This window comes from Tursiops truncatus, chromosome 8 (genome assembly GCF_011762595.2).
Source record: "Tursiops truncatus isolate mTurTru1 chromosome 8, mTurTru1.mat.Y, whole genome shotgun sequence".
Classification (NCBI taxonomy): domain Eukaryota; kingdom Metazoa; phylum Chordata; class Mammalia; order Artiodactyla; family Delphinidae; genus Tursiops; species Tursiops truncatus.
This window is the reverse complement of record NC_047041.1, coordinates 105,041,988-105,063,605: the sequence shown is the minus strand read 5'-3', so window position 1 is coordinate 105,063,605 and position 21,618 is coordinate 105,041,988. Positions and strand designations below refer to the sequence as shown.

General features: G+C 45.9%; 1 protein-coding gene and 1 long non-coding RNA gene across 5 annotated transcripts in view; one reads left to right on the top strand and one right to left on the bottom strand.

Annotated features, from left to right (window-relative positions):
• The window catches only part of PPFIA1 (PTPRF interacting protein alpha 1), an 89,356-nt gene extending 77,138 nt beyond the window's left edge, over positions 1–12,218 (bottom strand). Inside the window, exons 1-3 of one of the 4 annotated variants that reach the window (XM_073809322.1) lie at positions 12,030–12,218; positions 10,514–10,777; positions 5,363–5,431 (exon numbers count right to left, since the gene is read on the bottom strand). In XM_073809322.1, the coding sequence (XP_073665423.1) occupies positions 5,363–5,431; positions 10,514–10,777 (333 nt within the window). In that variant the 5' untranslated portion in view covers positions 12,030–12,218. The remainder of the gene's footprint in view (positions 1–5,362; positions 5,432–10,513; positions 10,778–12,029) is intronic. The other 3 variants (XM_073809323.1, XM_073809324.1, XM_033861356.2) reach the window with 3 other exon arrangements.
• LOC141279424 (uncharacterized) lies at positions 11,278–21,502 on the top strand. Its single transcript, XR_012333649.1, has 2 exons — positions 11,278–11,500; positions 12,501–21,502. It is a non-coding gene; the product is annotated as an uncharacterized lncRNA (long non-coding RNA).
• The last annotated feature ends 116 nt before the right edge of the window (positions 21,503–21,618 follow it).

Here is a 21,618-nt window from a genome sequence, read left to right as displayed (position 1 = left end):
GAAAGGATACTGTTTCAAAGTAGTACTGAACAGTATTAACTGTTTCAGAAACCAAAAACACTAGAAATACCCATGGTCTTCGGAGAGGGGTTTTGCCACCTGCACCTGCTGAAAAAGCTCACTGGAAGGGCCCCACCTAAAGTCAAGGGCATCCCTAGACTCCAGCCTGGAAGAGGAGTCACTGAGCTACTTAGACCTCACTCTGGTTCTGAGGTCAGTCCTCCCTGCCTGACTCACTCACTTCAGCTCAGCAGCACTGATCCAACCTTGGTAGGGGCACTGACTGTGAACCGCCAGTGGAGTGCTGGACCCCGCTGTGAACTCAGCGGTGCTCGAGACAGGCTGGGGATTCTTCCCACCAGAGCCTCTCAACCTCGGCCCTCGGCTGCCAGGTAACTGGTGCCGTGGAGGGGGCATCGCAGACGTTCAGGGGCATCCCTGCCCGAGCCTTGACGGCCGCAGCCCCTCAGACCCCACCAGGTGTCACCCCTTCCTCCGTCCCGCATCGTCTCCCGTCCCCTCTCACCCTCCTGGCCAGGCTGCGCTTCCACCCTCCTTGCGCTCCGATCCCCCAGCCCAGGCTACACTGCTCCCCGCTCAGCCCAAACCTCTGCTGTGACAACCAACACTCCTGACACAGGCAGACTAAGTTGTGATTTTAGGACCTTAGTCCTTAGGGTGCTGGGAGTCCTATATCCACCAGTCTCGGGAACCAGCAGACTCTGGGAGAGGTGGCAGCACAGTTTGGGGTTCTGCCCACAATTCAACCTGAACACATTCTCTTTTCTCGGTTCTATGTATTGGAGTTCTCTGAGACGTCTTTTTAAAATCTCAACTGTTGCTTTCAAAAAGACTGTAAAATCACTACACTCAACTTTAAGAATAAAATCTTCATTTTCAACTTTAAAATGAAATTGAAAGGAAGACTAAAAGCAGTAATTTTTTTAAACACTGAAAAAGAAAACCCACATGTGATCAACTCACAGAACAAAGGTCACATAACCCCTCCCACCTCCTTATCCTCCTCCCCTGCCACCACCAGCCCGTCATCACCGCCAGGCTGGCACAGGGCAAGGGGAAGAGGGGAGACCAGTGCGGGGCTGGGACAATGGCCGCGAGAGGAGCCAGAGTGCAGGTCCTCTGTCTCCAGGGCGAGTGGGCCGCTTGCTCCATCCTCTTTCCAAGTTCAAGTGGCCGACCATGGGCAAACTGGGGATTCTGACTAGAAACGGAATAGTGGGGACTAAGCAAGGACCAGTGGTCCTTGTTCTCCTGCATCAAATAGAGATGATCAAATATATTTACTATTACGTGTTGCTTCAGATGGAGAGAACACACCAGTTATTCCCCCACTTCCAGTTATGTACGTGAGCAGTTTGTAGGTCAGCCCGCCAAGAACTAGAAAAGCTAAATAAAATACATGTTTAAAGTCTGTCTGAAGGCATCAAAGAGGTACTGAGGCAGCCAAAACTGGAGGGTACAAGACTCCAAAGAAAAGGGAAACCCAGTGAGGGAGCGGGAGACTGAGAGGGGCGCTCCCTCCCTCGGGGCATCTGCCCATGCTGACTCTGGGAAGAAAACGCAGTGAAAAGGCAAGCAGAGGGTACTAGCTGACAGAGCTCTGGACAGTTCCATAAGGCTGGGAAGACAAACATTCTAGTACAGGCCTGACAAGTCAGCCAGGACTTTAGGGACTAAGCTCCCCGAGAAAAGGGGGACACAGAAAATGAGCCCAACACTCCGCACAAACTGGCTGAGCAGCGGAGCTGCAGTAGAACCTCACGGTGCTCAGGACCTGCCAAGGAGGGGCCCTGAGAAGCTTCCAGATGGAGACCCTGCAGGGCTCCACCCTCGGGGGGGCGGGAAGGTGGGTGAAGGCAGCTGAGCCTGAGGCTGACAAGGACTCCCAGCCTCCAGCCACTGAGCCCCCGACTGAGCCAAGAGCTGTGACCCTACCCTGGGTCTGCGTCACAGGAGACTCTGAAGGAGGACAGCATCACCCAGAACCGCTACAGTTTTTCACACATAATGTCCAACACTCAACTAAAAAGACAAAAACGGGCGTAACAACAAATAGGACCAGGAGAAAAAAAGAACAGAAATAGAAACAGATCCGGAGGGGACCCATACACTAGAGCTATCAGACGCAAACTTCAACTGTTCAAAAATATACTTGACACAAGGAAAATTTTCCAAAATTCAAAATGGATTCTAGAACTTGAAAGTAACAGTGATTGAATTTAAGAACTCAATCTATGGGCTTAACATCAAATCGGACACAGCTGAAGAGAGGATCAATGAACTGAAGGATGGATTAGTTTTAAAAAGAAAATAGAAGTTAGAGGAAAAAAAGTCTATCCAAGGAGCCCAAAAGACACCGCAGGACACTGTTAAAAAGATCTAGTGTACATATAAATGGGGCTCCTCACAGTGGAGGAGAGACAGGAAGGGGAATGAGAAACACCTATAAAGATAATGGTCGGGGGCTTCCCTGGTGGCGCAGTGGTTGAGAGTCTGCCTGCCAATGCAGGGGACACGGGTTCGAGCCCTGGTCTGGGGGGATCCCGCGTGCCGCGGAGCGGCTGGGCCCGTGAGCCACAATTGCTGAGCCTGCGCGTCTGGAGCCTGTGCTCCGCAGAGAACAAGAGAGGCAGCGGTAGTGAGAGGCCCGCGCACCGCGATGAAGAGTGGCCCCCGCTTGCCACAACTAGAGAAAGCCCTCGCACAGAGACGAAGACCCAACACAGCCATAAATAAATAAATTTAAAAAAAAAAAAAAAAAGATAATGGTCAACGTTGGTTAAAGAATCAAGCCATTGACTCAACAAAGAAAACCACACATTGGTTTTCAGCAGTTCTTCTGGTGTCTGAGGCAAAAAGAAAATGTTAGAGTGCCCAGAGGAAAAACGGCACTGCCTTTAATGGTGCAACAACACTGAGAGCTGACTTTTCCAGAAAAAGGAAGTCAGAAGATAAGGGATTGGCATCTATAAAATGCTGAAAAACAAATAACCACCAACCTGGAATTCTATACCCAACAAAAACATGCTTCAAAAGTGAAGGCAAGGGCTTCCCTGGTGGCGCAGTGGTTGAGAGTCCGCCTGCCGATGCAGGGGACGCAGGTTCGTGCCCCGGTCCGGGAAGATCCCACATGCCGCGGAGCGGCTGGGCCCGTGACCCATGGCCGCTGAGCCTGGGCGTCCGGAGCCTGTGCTCCGCAACGGGAGAGGCCGCAACAGTGAGAGGCCCGCGTACCACAAAAAAAAAAAAAAAAAAAAAGTGAAGGCAAGGGCTTCCCTGGTGGCGCAGCGGTTGAGAGTCCGCCGGCCGATGCAGGGGCGCGGGTTCGTGCCCCGGTCCGGGAAGATCCCACATGCCGCGGAGCGGCTGGGCCCGTGAGCCATGGCCGCTGAGCCTGCGCGTCCGGAGCCTGTGCTCCGCAACGGGAGAGGCCACAACAGTGAGAGGCCCGCGTACGGCAAAACAAACAAACAAAAAAAAAAAAGTGAAGGCAAAATAGGGGCTTCCCTGGTGGCGCAGTGGTTAAGAATCCGCCTGCCAATGCAGGGGACACGGGTTCGAGCCCTGGTCCGGGAAGATCTCACATGCCGTGGAACAACAAAGCCCATGCGCCACAACTACTGAGTCTGTGAGCCACAACTACTGAAGCCCTCACGCCTAGGGGCCGTGCTCCACAACAGGAGAAGCCACCGCAATGAGGAGCCTGTGCACCACGGGGAAGAGTAGCCCCTGCTCGCTGCAACTAGAGAAAGCCTGCGTGCAGCAACAAAGACCCAATACAACCAAAAATAAAAATAAATAAATTTATTTTTTAAAAGTGAAGGCAAAATAAAGCCGTTTCAGGCAAATGAAAATGAGACAACTCATCACCCACAGACATGAACTAAAAAAATATTGAAGTAGTTCTTCGAGAAAAAGAAGTCTCTGTCAGAAATATGAAAAAACAAGTGAAAAGCAACCTATGAGAATAAATCACAATATTAACTGTACAAAACAATGATGATAATGCCAAAAATATATCTAACATTTTAAAGTATCATAGCAGTGACACAGGAGGTGGGAGGGCGTTCAGGGCAGTTTGAGTATCAAAGCAAACAGCAGTGTCGGGGGGCAGTAAAGGCAGGCACGAACCTAGGCTGAACTGTAAAACACGCCCTGTGTCTGCGACTGTATATCCGACAACCGACACAGGAACACAGAGTTAAAAACACTTCATACTTCTCAAAGAAGGTAAGAGAGAAAGGACACAGAATAGGTGGGACAAACAGAACACAAATAGTAACACTGTACCTATAAACTGAAAGACTGCAATTACATTTAAATAGAGCAAATACTCTAATTAAAAGATAAGAACTAAAAAAGAAAAAAGATAAGAACTATCAAACTGATTAAAATAAAAACTACACACTATTCACAGAGGTACATGTTAAGATATAAAATCACAATCAGGCGAAAGGAAAAGATACCCAGGCAAACACGGACAGGAAACTGATGTGCAGATATCACTGTCAAATAGTGTCTGAAGTAAGAAGCGTTACTAGAGATAAAAAGGAAAATTTCATAATGATACAAGTTCAATCTAGCGAGGAGAATTCTAAATTCGAATGTACCTAATAACATAATCTCAAAATATCAACACGTAAAAACGGAGAGAAGTAGAAAAGGAGAAACAGCCAAATTCATCATCACAGTGGGAGCCTTTAATGCATCTCTCAGTGGAAGGGGGCTGTCCAGTACGCAGTCACGTGCAGCTATGAGGCAGTGACGCTGGAAGCGTGGCCGCTCCACACTGAGATGTGCTGCAAGCAGGAAGCGCACAGCGGACTTTAAAGACTTAGTACGAAAGAAAGAGCGTAAAATATTTCATTCGTTTTCTTATGTTGATGACACACTGAAATGATAATATTTTGGATATCTGTGCTAAATAAAATATATTAAAAGTAATTTCACCTATTTCTACTTTATTTAACGTGGCTACCAGAATCTGAATTACATGATTAACAAACCTGATCTAACCGATACACACAGAACACTGCGTTCCCGCGGATACGCATTGCTTTCAAGTGCCCAAGGAACACTTAACAAAATGAATGTGTATTGGGCCATTAGGAAAGCTCAACTCATTTCAAAGGATTGAAATAATGCAGGGTATCTTTAGGGATTGCAGTAGATAGACAGTTTATGCCCCCTCAAAATTCATCCCCCCCAAGGCGATGGTATTAGGAGGCACGGACTCTGCGAGGGATTAGGTCCTAAGTGCAATGAGCTCCCTTGCCCCCGTCCACCCGGGGAGGACAGTGAGAAGAAGCTGGACATCTAGGGACCAGGAAACAGGACTCACCAAACATGGAATCTGCCGGCACCTTGATCTTGGGACTTCCCAGCCTCCAGTACTATGAGAAATAAATTTCTATTGTTTATAAGTCAGCTAGTCTATGGTATTTTGTAACAACAGCCCAAAAAGACTAAGATAGGGATCTTCATGGAATTAAGCTAGAAATCAACAAAAAGATAAGGAGAAAAGCCTCCCCAAACACTGGGAAGTTAAACGACACACTTCTTCAAAATTTTTTTAAATAATAATTTTTAAAAACACAATGAAAATTAGAAAATACTTTTACATAAAAGATAAATGAAAGTTTGGCTTATTCAAATTTGTGGGATGCAGCTAATGGTGTTTAGAGGGTAACTTACAGCCTTAAACACATGTACTGGAAAAGAAAGAAGGCTAAAAATCAATTAAGCATCTATCCCAAGAAACCAGAGAAAAGAATAGCAAACGAAACACAAAGCAAATGGAAGAAAAAGGAGCACAAAATAAGGAAATAGAGGACAAATATGAAATTAAAAAAAAAATCAATAAAGCCAAAAGTTGGTTCTTTGAAAGGACTGATAAAATTGATAAACCCCTAGAGAGACTGATTAAGAAAAAGAGACAAAGCACAAATTACCAGTATCAAGTATTTTTTAAAGGGGATATTATGAACCCCTTTACACTTACTAATTGGAAAGTTTGGGTGGCCTGAATAAATTCCTAGCAGGGGAAAATGCTTTACCTAAACAGACACAAGAAGACATATAAAATCAGAAAAATTCTATTTCCATGAAAATAATTAAATCTGAAATTAAAAGCCATCCCTTAATGAAAATCCTACACCAGCTGGTTTTGCCAATCAATTCTTCCAAAAATCTAAGAAAGAAAACACCAATCTCACAGGAACTCTTCTGGGGGTAAAAAAGGAACACTTTCCACCTTGTTTTATGAGACGAGCATAACCTTGATACCAAAACCCAACAAGGACAAGAAGTATAAGAAAGTAAAATTACAGACCTTGAATACAGATGCAATAATCCTAAACAAAATTAACAAATAAAATCCAACCAAAGGAGAATACATCAAGATCAGGTTGGGATTATTCTAGAATCACAAAATTTTTTAAAAAGTTAAATCACCACATAAAAGAAAAATCACTTGGTTGTTTTAAAATTTGCAGAAAATATAATTAAGAAAATTTAATGTAATAATTTTAATTCATGATTTTAAAAAACTCTTAGCAAAGAGGAAATTTTTCATATTTTCATAAAAATATCTACAAAAAAGCCACAGTAGGGCTTCCCTGGTGGCGCAGTGGTTAAGAATCCACCTGCCAATGCAGGGGACATGGGTTCGAGCCCTGGTCTGGGAAGATCCCACGTGCCGCGGAGCAACTAAGCCCATGAACCACAACTACTGAGCCTGTGCTCTAGAGCCCACAAGCCACAACTACTGAGCCCACGTGCCACAACTAATGAAGCCCGTGTGCCTGGAGCCTGTGCTCCACAACAAGAGAAGCCACTGCAGTGAGGAGCCCGCAGTGAAGAGTAGGCCCTGCTCACCACAGCTAGAGAAAGCCCACACGCAACAACGAAGACCCAAAGTAGCCAAAGAAATAAGTAAAATAAATAAATTGTTTTTAAAAATTAAAGAAAAGTTACAGTAAATATCATATGTAATGGTGAAATAGTGAAAGCTTTTCCTCTGATACTGGGAATGAGACAAGGATATTTATTCTCATTACTTCTGTTCACCACTGTATTGGAGATCCTAGCCAGTACAATAAGGCAAGAAAAAGAAAAAGGGTTACAGCAACTGGAAAGAAAAAAAAAGAAACTTATCTGCAGACATAACAGTGTATACATAGAAAATACAAGAATTATTACTAGAAATAAATGGATTTAGCAAGTGAATACAGAAAAATTAATTCTATCTCTACATACTAGTAATTTATAATGGCATCAAAAATATGAGATATCTAATTAAACATGCATAAGACATACAGAAAACTGTAAAATTTTAAGACAAATTAAAGAAGATCTAAATAAATGGAGGACTATATATACTGTGTTCATGGATTCTAAGAACAATATTAAAAAGACGTCATTTCTCCCCGCACTGGTCTACAAATTAAATTCAACCTCAATTAAAATCCCGGCACATTTTCTGGGGAAAGACAGCCTAGTGGATTCTAAAATTTATCTGAAAACGCAAAGGGTCAAGGTTAGCCAAGGCAATACTGAATCATGACTCAGGGGTAGGATTTAAATTACCAGATATGAAGACTGACTAAATCTACAGTAATTTAGATAGCGTTGCATTTGTGCAAAAGAGACAAAAAGATCAATGGAGCAGAGGGGAGTCCAGAAACAGACCCATACACTTACGGTCACTTGATTTACAACAGAGATGACACTGCAGCACACTGGGGAAAGGATGCTTTTTTTAATAAATTACAACCGGATAGCCATACACTTAAAGGAAAAAAAAAAAAAAAAATGAAGCCTGGCCCCTATCTCACACAATAAACAAAAATCAGTTTCAGATGGATTACAGATCTAAATGTAAAAGATAAAACAATAAAGCTTTTACAGGATAACATCTTCATGCAACTTCGTGATGATATCTTTCAATGAACACAAAGCTCATTAAATATTACTGAAAAGACTGATCACCTGGGGTACATTAAAATAAAAAATTATGCTTTTTAAAAGACACCACTGAGAAAGTGAAAAGGCAAACACCCCCCCAAAAAAACCTGCCATACATATATGTACTCAGAATATATAAAAAGAACTCCTTCAAATCAGTAAGAAACAAAACAGACAACCCAATCAAAAAATGGGCAAAAGACAACTATTTCACCAAAGAACGTAAGCAAATGGCCAACGAACGCCAGGGATGTTTACTGGCCATCAGGGAGCAAGTCCCCACCCCACTGAGTTCCTACCACTCAACACCACCAGACAGCTACAACCAAAGAACTGCCGATACCGAGGGTCAGAACAACCAACGGCTCACACACTGCGGGAGGTAGGACAACGGTCACGACCACCACCTTGGATAGAGCCTACTAAGGCTGAACATACTCCATCACCTGGCAGTGCTACTCCTTTGAACACACCCAACAGAAACACATACATATCTGTACCAAAAAGCAAGAACATTCAGGGCAGCATTTGTAAAAACTAGAAACAACCCAGATACCCATGAACAACAGAAAGAATAAATTATGGTACATTCATACACTGGGTTATTAAATAGCAGATGAGAACGAACAAAGCTACATGGATAGAGCTCGCAAAGATAATGTTGAATGAAAGAATCAAGAAATAAAATATACACGTTACTTTATTCCATTTACACAAAGTCAAGAACATGCCAAGTTAATCAACGGTAGAAAGTCGAGACCACAGTTAGCTCTGGGAGACAATTACTGGGAGTGGGTGGGAGGGGGCTTCTGGGAAGCCTGGTAATGTTCTATTTCTTGGTCTGGGCAGTGGTTACAAGAGTGTGTTTGCTTAATGAAAAATTCACTGCGATGTACACTTATGCTTTGTGAATTTTTCTGACGTATGTTCTGTTACAGTTAAGTTTTTCTTAAGTACACTATTACTTGCCTACATAACCTGGCAGGAGTTTATTCACACGCCTACCTGGTCACACAATTAGCCACCAAACAGAAGACAAATGCCAAGAAAGGGAAGGATCCAAAAAATGTTTACTTAATGGTTCCTGTGTTTCTAAAACGCTGGACTCAGGTGCTCAGGTGGTGAGGTGAGCTGGTGACGTCATCACATTCTCCACTCAACAAGGCATTTCCAGGCTACAACACGGAGCAGCAGCTAGCAAAAAATCACTGAGCGACTGTCCCATTGGCTGGTGTGACAACCTCCACTGCATGAGACTGGACTTTACAAAACTCCTGTCCCTTACTTGTCACAAATCCCTTGTGCTCATCCTTTCAAAAAACTACACTTCAGTGTATGTACCTCAAATTATAAGAAGACAAATACAGCTACGAAAGAAACAAAACAAAACAAAAAACCCCAAAGTACTGAAAAGATTTACAAATACTACAATAAAATCCCAGTAAAACATAATTTGGCCAACCCTTCTAAGCTTGTGGTAATAAAATCTGACCCAAACAAACCTGGTAATTTACAAGATTCAAATGAGAAAAAACTTAATGATTCTCAAATTGACAAAGACAGAACATCACAGCACTGACATCAGATTATTGTTGCTAAAAAGGAAATCCAAATGTTGAGCTTACCCATCTTTCAGGAGAGTTGACTAAAGCCCAGAAATGCATTAAGGCTAGCAATTATTCATTTACTAATTTACCACTGCAGACCCATCCTGAGAGAATAAATGCATGCTTATTCATGTCCACCTGAAAGCACCATAAAGGCACCTATATGAATAGGTAAAATGGCACCTACACCTCGTAAACACCCAAGGAACACACACATCTCCCACTGTGCTCTGTGCCACCCAGTGCACACTCTTCTAGCTGACACCCTCTCCCTGCTCCTGTCATTAGATCCTCACTCGGCTCCACAAGAAAAGGCCTTGAAACACTGCTCCAAACACAATATCCTTAGATGAAAAACTTCAGTGTGGCTGTAAGCTTTATAATTCTCATCTGCCACAGAGAGAGAGCTCCAAAGGAATCCATCTTCCGTCCTCTATCCCCTCAAACAAACCTGATTTACAAAACACCGGTGTTCTGAGAAAGGTGGCTGTAAAAATATTTCTCCTGTGAAATCAATCCTATTTGTCCAGTAAATTTCATTAGGAAATTGGAAATACATAACACAACCCATGGAAATACACATTTAGGCAAGGAATAGCTTAAGACAGCGAAACGGAAGGCACCACAGAGCTTGGCTGCTTCATAGCCCTTTTTCAAAAACCCTGGAGCGCTCTTCCAAATCTAGGCAGTTCCTTCTGCCGCTCTAAAGGGGAACAAGGGCAATAAGGTGTTTTTACAGAACTTTATGGTACACTGGAGTTTGTTCTCACTAAGAAGTTTAATCCTCAGGAATTTTATCTATATGAGACTTACAAATAACAGAACCACCATTTCACGAGTGATTACGCAAAATACACATCGAAAAATTTCAACATCGTAAAAAAGCGTTTAGAAAAAACTCAGGTGAAAATCACCCATACCTGTGGAAGCGCGGTATTGAGCTGCCTCTGCAAGGAATCTCTTTCGTGACCAACCTCGTGTAACTTCCCCTGGGTTAAGGCCAGCGTTTCTTGGGTCTCCCTCAGAGTGTCAAGGAGACGGTCCCTCTCTTCCAGCATGGAGACCATCAACTGTTCAAAGTGTGAATCTGCATCTGGCTGTGAAGGGGAGCTGGACCCATGGCTCCCACTTCCTCCTGGGGGGCCTTCTGCTTCACTGATGGTCGGCATCACCTCGCACATCATCTTGAAATGAAAGACCCAGACCACAGTCATCAAGTGCAAAATAAAGGCTTCCCCAAAGCTGCAACTTTATAGCTATCTGTAGCTGATAAGTGAAGGCTGACAGCCTCATTATTCCCAGATCTGACTGCTCTGCTCTGTACAGAAAAAAACTGGGAAAACGTACACATGCATATACAAAGTGCCCAGAACACACAAGATGAAGACATTTAATACTGACAGTAATCCAGTGAAGGGGTAAAGACCAAAGAAGACAACCCTCACATAAAGAACAAACCCTGTGGCATTCTCTCTGCAAAGCTGTACTTTCTAGTTGTTGAAAACAAGTGTGCTTCTGTAACCTTTTTTTTTTTCCTTTCTATTTCCCGGTGGGGGAGAGAAAGTCAAAACACGTGCCATCCAATCATTTTTCAGGAAAAGCACAGAAGGAGCATACAGCCAGTAAAACTGACAAGTACAAAATCCATCAGGCATCTTAGAGGAATGTGTGCAGTCAGCTCCTAGGAAGGACTGACGGCTCCCTGAATTCTTGGGCTGGATTTGGTGAGCGATAAACGGAACTGGACTCGTTAAGGGCGCGAGAGGTGTTTTTCAACGGCTACAATGGTTGGTCAGTCAACCTAACTTACGTAAATTAACAGACCCCCCGCCCCCCAAAAATTCCACAATGGAAATATAGCAGGTCGAGACAGACGTGCACGGCTAGGAAGGAAGGAAAAGTGAAAGGTGAGATTACGAGAGGCTACTAAGTGTCTCAAATATAATGACGGGGCGAGGGGCAGGGGGCCGGTTCCCGAGGCTGCCGCCGGTGCTCCGGGCTCGGCGGACCCCCGGGACGGAGATGCCCAGGACCGCATACCACGCACCTGACAGTGACAACGACTCTACCCCGCTCGCACCCGCACCCGGTGCTGCAGCAGCCCGGACGCCAGGGTGGCGAGAACGATTCACCACGGGAACCCAGCCTGGCTCGGGACTTCCCGCGGCTACAGGTCCTCGCCCCCGCGCCCAGCGCTGGGGTCCCCGGGGGCGCGGGTCACCTGGCGCTGGGGTCGGGGAGGGGGGGCGCACGGCCCCGAGAGCCCGTTCGCCGGGGGTCCCGCGGGCAGCGCCCCCTGCCCCAGCGACCCCGGGCCCCGCTGCACACCCTTCCCCCGGGGCTGACACTCACCAGCCGCGCGGCCCCCGCGGGGAGGGCGCCGGCGCCCGGGGCCCCGCTCCGCCCCAACCCTGTTTCAGTCCCCCTATCCCTTACCTTGCTCGCCGGCGGGAGCGGGCGAGGAGGCTCCGCGGCGGCTCGCGGGCGGCTGCTCGCTCCAGGCGAGCTCGGGGCCCGACGAAGGCAGCCCGCGCCCGCCGCCCGCCCCGGGCCCGCCGCCCCCAGTCACTAAGGCCGGCCTGCGGCCGGACACTGGCAGAGCACAGGAGGAGCGGGCCCGGCTGCGCGTCGCCGGCGTCAACGTGCCCGACGTCGGGCGCGTCGGCGCAGCGTCAGCGCCGAGCGCCGCCGGCACGCCCCGCCCCGTCCCCCGGGGGAGGAACTCAGGGGGCGGCCGAGTGTGCAAGCACCGCCTCCTCAGGGGGGCGGGCTCGCCTCTCGGACGCCGATTGACTGGATACAGTAGAAGCCCCGCCCCCGGCCCCGCCCAGGTGGGTGAGCCTCGGTCGAGTCGCCGCTCCTGATTTCCGGCACCGGGCTCCGGGTTTTGGTTCTCTTTCCGAGCAGCGTCTTCCAACTCGGGGGCTGCCCCCAACTCCCCGCTTACAGCCGCGGAGGACACCGAAGGCCGTTATCGAGCGTCTGCTGGGTGCCAGGTTCTGAGCCCGACACTTCCCGAAGGTCACGGCTACACACCTTACGCCGGAGCGCACCCCAGTGCAAGTCACCTGTTCGCAGCCGGTCGGAGCCTGCGGTGTGGCCTCCGGAGCCTCCTAGGAACCGGTCCTTGCACGATTCGGAAGGACGCGGTTTCGACGCAAGACCCATTACCGAGCTTTACGTGCAGTACCTGGGGAGGCAGAGATGGGCAGCGTTTGATGTTGAGGCTCCTGGGCGCTGTGTCGAGAAGGCAGGCTTTGGAGCTAGGCACACCTTGTTCAACTTCCAGCAGATACTTCTCCCTGCGGTGTGGGCCTGGGCACCGCGGGGGAACCCACTTGTAAGATGGGAGAGTGAGTGATACAGACCTACCCCAGGGCTGTTATAAGAAACAGAATGTGTAGGGAGCACCTAGTCAAGGACCTGGCTGGGGAGGTACTCAGCGAATGGTGGTCATTTTTATCTTTCTCAACATTGTTATCCTTATTCATATCCATATTTCATCCTTGCGCAAGCTTTCAAAAATCCCTGCTGTGTGCCAAGTCCTGTGCTATATATTGCAGATGCAGAGATTAATAAATACACCTTTAATAAATTAAAGCAGATGCTCCCCACTCAAGGTCTGACTCCTGGATCACAAACTCTTGGCAAAACAAAATGTCCAGGCATTGTTGCCAAGTGACACTGGCTGCTGTCTCGCTAAGTCCAAGTACAGGTTGCATGGTGGGGGAGGGGGGTGAAGCCTTCCTAGGTAGATTCCTTGATTCCCAGTTGTGAACTCACCAAGAACAGGTGCTATGTCTGATTGGCTTTCTTACCTCCCAAGTCCAGGACCACACCTTTCATCCATGTATTTGTTCATTCAATAAATATTTGAATGACTCCACATAAATACGAATTTGCATCCCTGATCCAGGGTCTGTAACAGAGGAAAACATCCAGCTCTCCTCAAGTGTACCAGCTTAATTCATCCAGCCCATATTGGCATCATGCTCAGCAAGTACCTGCCTCCTAAAAAGTCAGCACAATACTAAAATTGTGTTCAACAGAGTAGAATGTTCGTTCACTTCATGAACATTTATAGAACACTGTGAGCCAGGCATGGCCTAGGTTTGGGGAACACAGGACTGCGAAAGACATCAATTCACAGCCTGGAGGGGAGAAGAGAAACAGACTATTACAATGTCTGTCCTATAAACTGCGTGTGACTTGGTGCCTTGGGACTGCAGAGGAAGGAGGAACCAACTCTCCCTTTGGCATCACAGGGGCTTCACAGAGGGATAACGTCTGAGCTGGGTCTCAGGATGAGCAGTTTTCCAAGCAGAGAAGGGAGAAGCCCATTTGGTATAACGGCAGGAAAATGAGAATCCCAGATTTCACTCATTTTCATGCATTCATTTCACTCCCTCAGATTGCAAAATCAGTTAAGAGGAAAATTGTAAGCAACCTCAAATGGCCAACAAAAAAAGACTGGTTAAGTCATTGCACTGCAAATGACAGAAAGCTTGATGACATTCAGAGGTATATTTTAGATGACTGGCAAAATTCTTTATCCTGACTGTGGTGGTAGGTACATGACTGCATGCGTTTGTCAAATCTAACAGAACTGTACATTAATTGTAAATTGTGTCCTAACTTTAAAAAATTGAAGTATAGTTGATTTACGATGTTGTGTTAGTTTCAGGTGTATAGCAAAGTGATTCGGTTATGCATACATATATATCTATTTTTTTTCAGATTCTTTTCCCTTATAGGTTATTACAAAATGATTAAGTATAGTTCCCTGTGCTATACAGTAGGTCCTTGTTGGTTATCTATTTTATCAACATATACCTAATTTTTTTAATGGGGGAAAAAACTTCAAAAAATACCAAGTTACACACAAGTATATAGAGTGTGAGCCCTAATTCAAAAAAGAAAAGTTTGTGTTTAGTTGAAGTCTGTATTATCGAAAATTTATTAGCTTGTATCTGAAAAATTCTAAATATTATTGATATTAATCAAAGTGATACAATTTTCATAAAATGAGTCTTACATGAAATATTTTTGAAAAGTGAAATTCAATTTTAACTCTCAAATTTGTAAAACAAAAACATGTATGTCTATATGTGAAAACATTGTTACTGAGTTCAGTTAGTTTCTTACATTTCTCTATATATGTATGTACAGAGATACTCCTAGAAAGAGTTAATGTCAGCCTGTTGGCAGGGGTTGTCTTTGAGGGGGACAATGGGTTGTTTTCACTTTCTTCTTTGTGCTAGTTTGTGCTTTCCAGATACTTTATCATGAATGTGCATTCTTTTTATCATTAGAGGAAAAAACCCCACCAGCGTTACTTTCATAAAACCTAGGCAAGAACAAGCCATGGCACACTGCTTTCAGGAAGCTAAGATGACATTTTGGTGTAGTTATCTATATCACTCAACTAAACTCTTTCCCAGAAGTATTCACCTGAAAAATATTTCAGAGGCTTAGTCAGGAAAACAATGAACATGAGAAATGTTTTCCCTCCAATTCTTCTATTAAAGGCTAGATAAAATATGGGAGTACAGGTGGGGGCTAGAGTGTTTTTTACTGTGCTCAGAGTTGTGTTTTCACAAATGTGCCCGCCAGCGTGGACTCTCCAGATGATGTAGCTGTCAACCTTGAGCGTGGCCTGGGCCACCTCCCCTTTCTACAGAGGTAAGGGGCCCGGGAGGAGAGGTGAGATCAGAATGTGGCCTGGTCGCTATCACAGAGATCCAGGTCTACTGGAATATGTAAAGCAACCTAATGAATGGTGGTGGGACAATACTATTCGGGGTTGGGGTGGGGTGGAGAGGTCTGAGCTGGCTGTGGGTGATGGAGGACGTGGCTCTCCGTTTAAGAGGAGGAAACTGAAGCTCAGAGATGCAAACAGCCTTTGCCCAGCAGCACCCAGCTAATTTGGGAAGAGCTGGGACTGGAGCCTTGAATGAATGGGGGCGGTCCTAATTGCTGATCTCATCACTATGCTTGTGAGCAAGGATGGTCTCTTAAAGGGACCCCCAAAGAGGAAGCACTTTATCAGTGGGTCTCAGCGCTGGCCCAGTAATCCAGTCCCCTGCAGAGGAGGTGAGGCCCTGGGCTTCATTAGCTTGATGACTTTAGCCATTAGAACCAACCCTGTCTGGGTTTCCCATGTATCCCTGCCGAGGTGAGGAGGGGTGGACAGACACGGAGAAAGGGAAAGAAAGAAGACTATTCATCTCCTTTCGTTCTTAAGATAATTCCCCACACGGCTGTTCCTGTATCCTTCCCACTATGCACATGAGGAAACTGAGGTCCCAGTGGCCACCAAGCAAGGAAGAACATCAGCCTGCCTGGTCCAGTTTCCACGGCAGTTCTGTTGCCCACAGTTGACCAGTGAGCTGACGTTTTGGCCCATGACCGAGCCTGTCCAGAGCTTGGTTGGTGCATGTCCATCCCCAGGAGAAGGAAGGAGAAAAAGCATTTACAGAGAACCCCTAACTCGTGTAGCCTCACTCAAGCCTCACAAGTGTATCTTCCATCCTTTCATGGATGCGAACGCTGAGACGCGGAGAGATCAGATCACCTGTCCAAGGCCCACAGTTTATGATTTGGTAGAACCTGGGGGTCTTGAACCCAAGACTGCCTCCAAAGCCAGTTTTCGTGCTGCTACAACAGAACGAGTCCCCAGGACGCCAAAGCTGGGGACAAATCCCCTAGGCCAGGGCATCAAGGCACTAAACCTGATGCCCATCGAGGGTCTACGTGCCTCTCCACCTCCTGGTCTGAAACACGCCCCACTGTCCCAACACAGCGCTGGGCACAGGGAGTTACCAGCTCCTAGAGGACCTCAGAGCTTCCCACACGGACATGAAGACGTCCACCCCTTTCATCCGTGTAAGTTTATTTATTTATTTATGGCTGCGTTGGGTCTTCATTGCTGCGCGCAGGCTTTCTCTAGTTGCGGTGAGTGGGGGCTATTCTTCGTTGTGGTGCGCGGGCTTCTCATTGCGGTGCCTTCTTGTTGCAGAGCATGGGCTCTAGGCGCGTGGGCTTCAGTAGCTGTGGCACGCAGTCTCAGTAGTTGTGGCTCACGGGCTCTAGAGCACAGGCTCGGTAGTTGTGGCACACGGGCTTCGTTGCTCCACAGCATGTGGGATCCTCCCGGACCAGAGCTCGAACCTGTGTCCCCTGCATTGGCAGGCGGATTCTTAACCACTGTGCCACCAGGGAAGTCCCCGTGTACTTATATTTAAAAGCAAGTCATAAGCTCCTTGCAACTTGCTTCTCTTGACAACTTCATTATGCTCTTCAGATAGAGCCAATCTAATAAAAACGCCCAGCAATTGGAGGAAGAAGGGCCTGGGCAGGTAGTTCAGACTCTCCAAAGGCTCGGCTGGGGCCCCAGCCCTGACCTTTACCTTGACCTCGAGTGGAGTCCATAGCCATACGAAGCCTTGATCTCTTCATCTGTAGACAGGGATAATAACACCCACACTAGCTATCACGCTGGGATGTTGTGAGACTCGTGGCTGGACATGAGAAGTGACCACCCTGGCAGCCCTGCTGGTTCCCTGCTGAGTCTAGTCATCAGGCCCCTCTTTGAAAGGCGCTTTTGCCTAGTTCAAGTCTTGGTCCTGCTTCTTTTGGACATGGCTGTGTATTCTTAGGCAAATCCTCTCTGGGCCTCAGTTTCCTCATTCCTGAAGTGTGGATGATAGAACCGCCTCATGGGGATGGCTCTGAGGGTTTTGCTAGTTGGGAAGGGCGATATAGAAGATCTCTATTATCACCTGAGGGGGTCCGTTTCATCCAGGCCATGCCCATCCACCCTGGAGAGAATCGGGATTGAGCTGAGTCCTCTGGTATCTCATTGTCCTTTGCCCCCAAAAGGCTATGAGAGGGGCTGGACCCTGATCTTGTCAATTCCACATAAGGGACAGTGCAGGGGCTTGTGGGGTTTTCCTCTCTGTCAGAAGAGAGAACAGCATGGGAGAAAGCCTTGTGGTTCTTCTTCCTATTTGCCCCCTGACCTTCAGGACATGCAGCCAGGAGCTGTGGCAGTGCCACAAGGGGAGACACTGCCCATTGGGTTTCGAGGCAGGAATTCTTTCCCACCATTTCTCATGAAAGTTATGTTTTTCCTAATCCCAAATAGAGATATCCGTCAAGACATCGAGACAAAGGGAAAAGCATTAAAATTCTCTTTGGAGAATGAAATAGTCAACATGAAGAGGTTACTGGTTGGAAAGAATCCATTGGTCAGGTCAAAAGCGAAGTCAGGAAGCGCTCTCACGTGGAGTTGAAGGATAAGGTTGAGATTTGGGGAACCAGGACAGAAGCACAGGGGCAAGAACCAGCCACTACGGAACCAGTCTGGCTTGTGGCTGCAGCACATTGTAACTGCCTGCTCCCGGCCCTGCCTGTGCCAGGGGTGAGTCATTCATGTGAATAAAATAAACATGAATGAGCTTATACACACAGGATACTTCACACAAATCCTATGAGTGGCGTTCTGAGGAATAAACAAAGCCCTTAAATTGGCGAGTTTGTGATTCTGTGTAGCGCTATTAAACTCGCTCAGGGATCTCAGCGTCCCATGACTTGAATCCCACTCGGCAATACTTGCTGGTACTTCTCAGTGTTTGAATATTCACCGTAGTCTATGGTTTTGTGGAGCAGATGAAATAGTTTCACCACGAAAAAAGTGACCTCGTGGGGCTGGAGAACGGTATTCCATGCAAATAGAAATCAAAAGAAAGCTGGAGTAGCAATACTCGTATCAGAAAAATAGGCTTTAAAATTAAGACTGTTACAAGAGACAAAGAAGGACACTGCGTAACAATCGAGGGATCCATCCAAGAAGAAGATGTAACAATTGTAAATCTATATGCACCCAACATAGGAGCACCTAAACATATAAGGCAAATGTTAACAGATATAGAAGGAGACATTGACAGTAACACAATAATAGTCACCCCATTTAACACCCCATTTACGTCAATGGATAGACCTTCCAGAAAGAAAATCAATAAGGAAACACAGGCCTTAAGTGACGCATTAGATCAGACGGACTTAATTGATATCCCTAGAGTGTTCCATCCAAAAACAGCAAAATACACATTCTTTTCAAGCGCACATGGAATATTCTCCAGGATAGATCACATGCTGGGCCACAAAGCAAGCCTCTGTAAATTTAAGAAGATTGAAATCATATCAAGCATCTTTTCCGACCACAATGCTATGAGATTAGAAATCAACCACAAGAAAAAACGGCAAAAAAAGTGACCTTGTGGACGAACCTTGAGGACGTGATGCTAAGTGAAACATGCCTGCCACGAAAGGACAGATTCCACATACAGGAGGCCCCTAGAGGAGTCAAGTCCATAAAGACACGAAGTAGGACATGGGGGCCAGGGGGAGGGGGAGGAGGATGAGGAGTGAGAGTTTAATGGGGATAGAATTTCAGTCTAGGAAGACGAAAAAGTTCTGGAGATGGGGAGTGGGGATGGTTGTACAACAACATGAATGTACTTAATGCCACTGAGCTATACACTTACAACTGGTTAAGATGGTAACTTTTATAGTCTATATAAATAGAATATAAAATAGAATATAAATAGAATATAAATTTATATTCTATATATATATATATATTTTTTTTTTACCATAATAAAAAAAAAAGCAACCTGTACTCTCCTATTGCCCAACTCGAAGAATGCTTTGGACTCCTAAAAATCTGACCAACATCATTGTCAAGTGAAAGTTTTTCTACAACTGGCATATTTGTCATGAAACAAAGGCTCTAGACTATCCAGGGCAATTAATCTTTCTAATATCATATATTTGTGGAATTATCTTTACATTTTTAATAATTTATTTTTTTATCAAAGAATAGTTGATTTACAATGTTGTATTAGTTTCTGGTGTATAGCAAAGTAATTCAGATATATACAGAGAGACAGATAGATAGATACAGATATAGATATAGATTCTTTTTCAGATTCTTTTCCATTATAGGTTATTACAAGATATTGAGTATAGTTCTCTGTGCTATAGAGTAGGTCCTTGTTGTTTATTTATTTTATACAGAGTAGTGTGTATATGTTAATCCCAAACTCCTAATTTATTCCTCCCCTCCTTTCCCCTTTGGTAACCATAAATTTGTTTTCTAAGTCTGTGAGTCTCTTCCTGTTTTGTAAATAAGTTCATTTGTATCAATTTTTTTTTTAGATCCACATATAAGTGATATCATATGATATTTGTCTTTCTCTGTCTGACTTACTTCACTTAGCATAATCTCTAGGTCCATCCATGTTAAAATGATTTTTTTTTTTGCGGTACGCGGGCCTCTCACTGTTGTGGCCTCTCCCGTTGCGGAGCACAGGCTCCGGATGCACAGGCTCAGCGGCCATGGCTCACGGGCCCAGCCGCTCCGCGGCATGTGGGATCTTCCCGGACCGGGGCATGAACCCGCATCCCCTGCATCGGCAGGCGGACTCTCAACCACTGCGCCACCAGGGACGCCCCTAAAATGATCTTTAATTGGCATTTGTCTTTTGCTAATAGTCCCTTCTTTTTACGTTTTCTGTTATCCAATATCTACATCAGATAGAGATCCTTCCCACATGTTATTAAAATATGTAATATTGTCAGAATATATTAGTTTATAATAATAAGAAGCCACGAGTGTATGTTTTTTTTTTTTTACAGAAAACCTCTGAACCTGCTTACTAGGGTCCATCATTATTGAAATCATATAAATACAGTGTTTTGAAACATAATTAGGGTTTGGGGAATTCTGATACCTCATTCCCAAGTCTCAAAGATGACTGTTGGGAATTTGGAAACCACGATTGCTGACTTACTGAGGAAGGAGGGTCACACCGAGAGGCTGTGCCACCCAGCACCCGTGCCCAGGGCCCTGGGAGTCAGAACAAGAAACGAGCGTGTTGTTTGAGCTCTTTCCTTGAATGAATGAATGATCTCACTGCAGCCGGCAAAGCCTTTTCTTTCTTCCTGACACTTCCTTAAAATCACTTTAACTTTGATAGATGACATGACAACCGTGGGGCGTGGCCATTTTTATCCATTTCATTCATTTATTCAACAGACGTGATCATGTCGAGCCACTTGAAATCAGACAGTAAATCAGGACGGCAGAGCTGTGTCCAGCGTCGAAACAGACAAGCAAACAAAAACTGCATCTGGTTTGAAAGTCATACGTGTTGCAGCCATGAATGGCTCTGGAGACGGGCTCGCAGCAGTTGGATCCCCTACATCGAGAAGTAGCGTTGAGGTTGCCCCGTGGCTGAGAGCTCCTCTCTGCCCTTCTGCTCCCCACCGTTACCGTTACATGGGACGGGAAATGAGTTTCCCCAGGGAGAAGCCAGAGAGAGGTGGACAGACATGAACTCAGAGTCGATTAACGGATGAGTCCGTGTGTCAAGCTCAGAGCTCTTAGGTGCATTTTGGATCTTTGCCTTGGAGGGTCTGGTTGTCCATCTTCACTGCTAACACCAAGTTAATTTGGAATCAAAGGCTTAGCATTTCATGCAAAAAAACCCCAAAAAACAAAAAAAAAAAGCTGAAAAACTTTTTCTTTGAGATTGGCATGTGTTTTAGTTTGCTAGAGCTGCTGTAACAAAGTTCCACAGCCTGGGGGGCTTAAACAGCAGACATTTATTGTCTCCAGTCCTGGAGGCTGGCATCCCAGATCCAGGTGTGGGCAGGGCTGGGTCCTCCTGAGGCCTCTCTCCTCGGCCTGTAGACGGCCATCTTCTCCCTGTGTCCTCACGGGGTCGTCCCTCTGTGTGTGTCTGTGTCCTTTTCTCCTCTTCTCATAAGGACATCAGTCCTATGGGATTGGGACGCGCCCTAGTGACCTCATTTTTCTTTAATCACTTCTTGAAAGACCCCAACTCCAAATACAGTCACATTCTGAAATGCTGGGGGTCAGGACTCCGACACATGAATTTGGGGAACACAGATCTGCCCACGACAGCCTGCCTCAGCAGCGTCCTTGGTTATGAGGTAG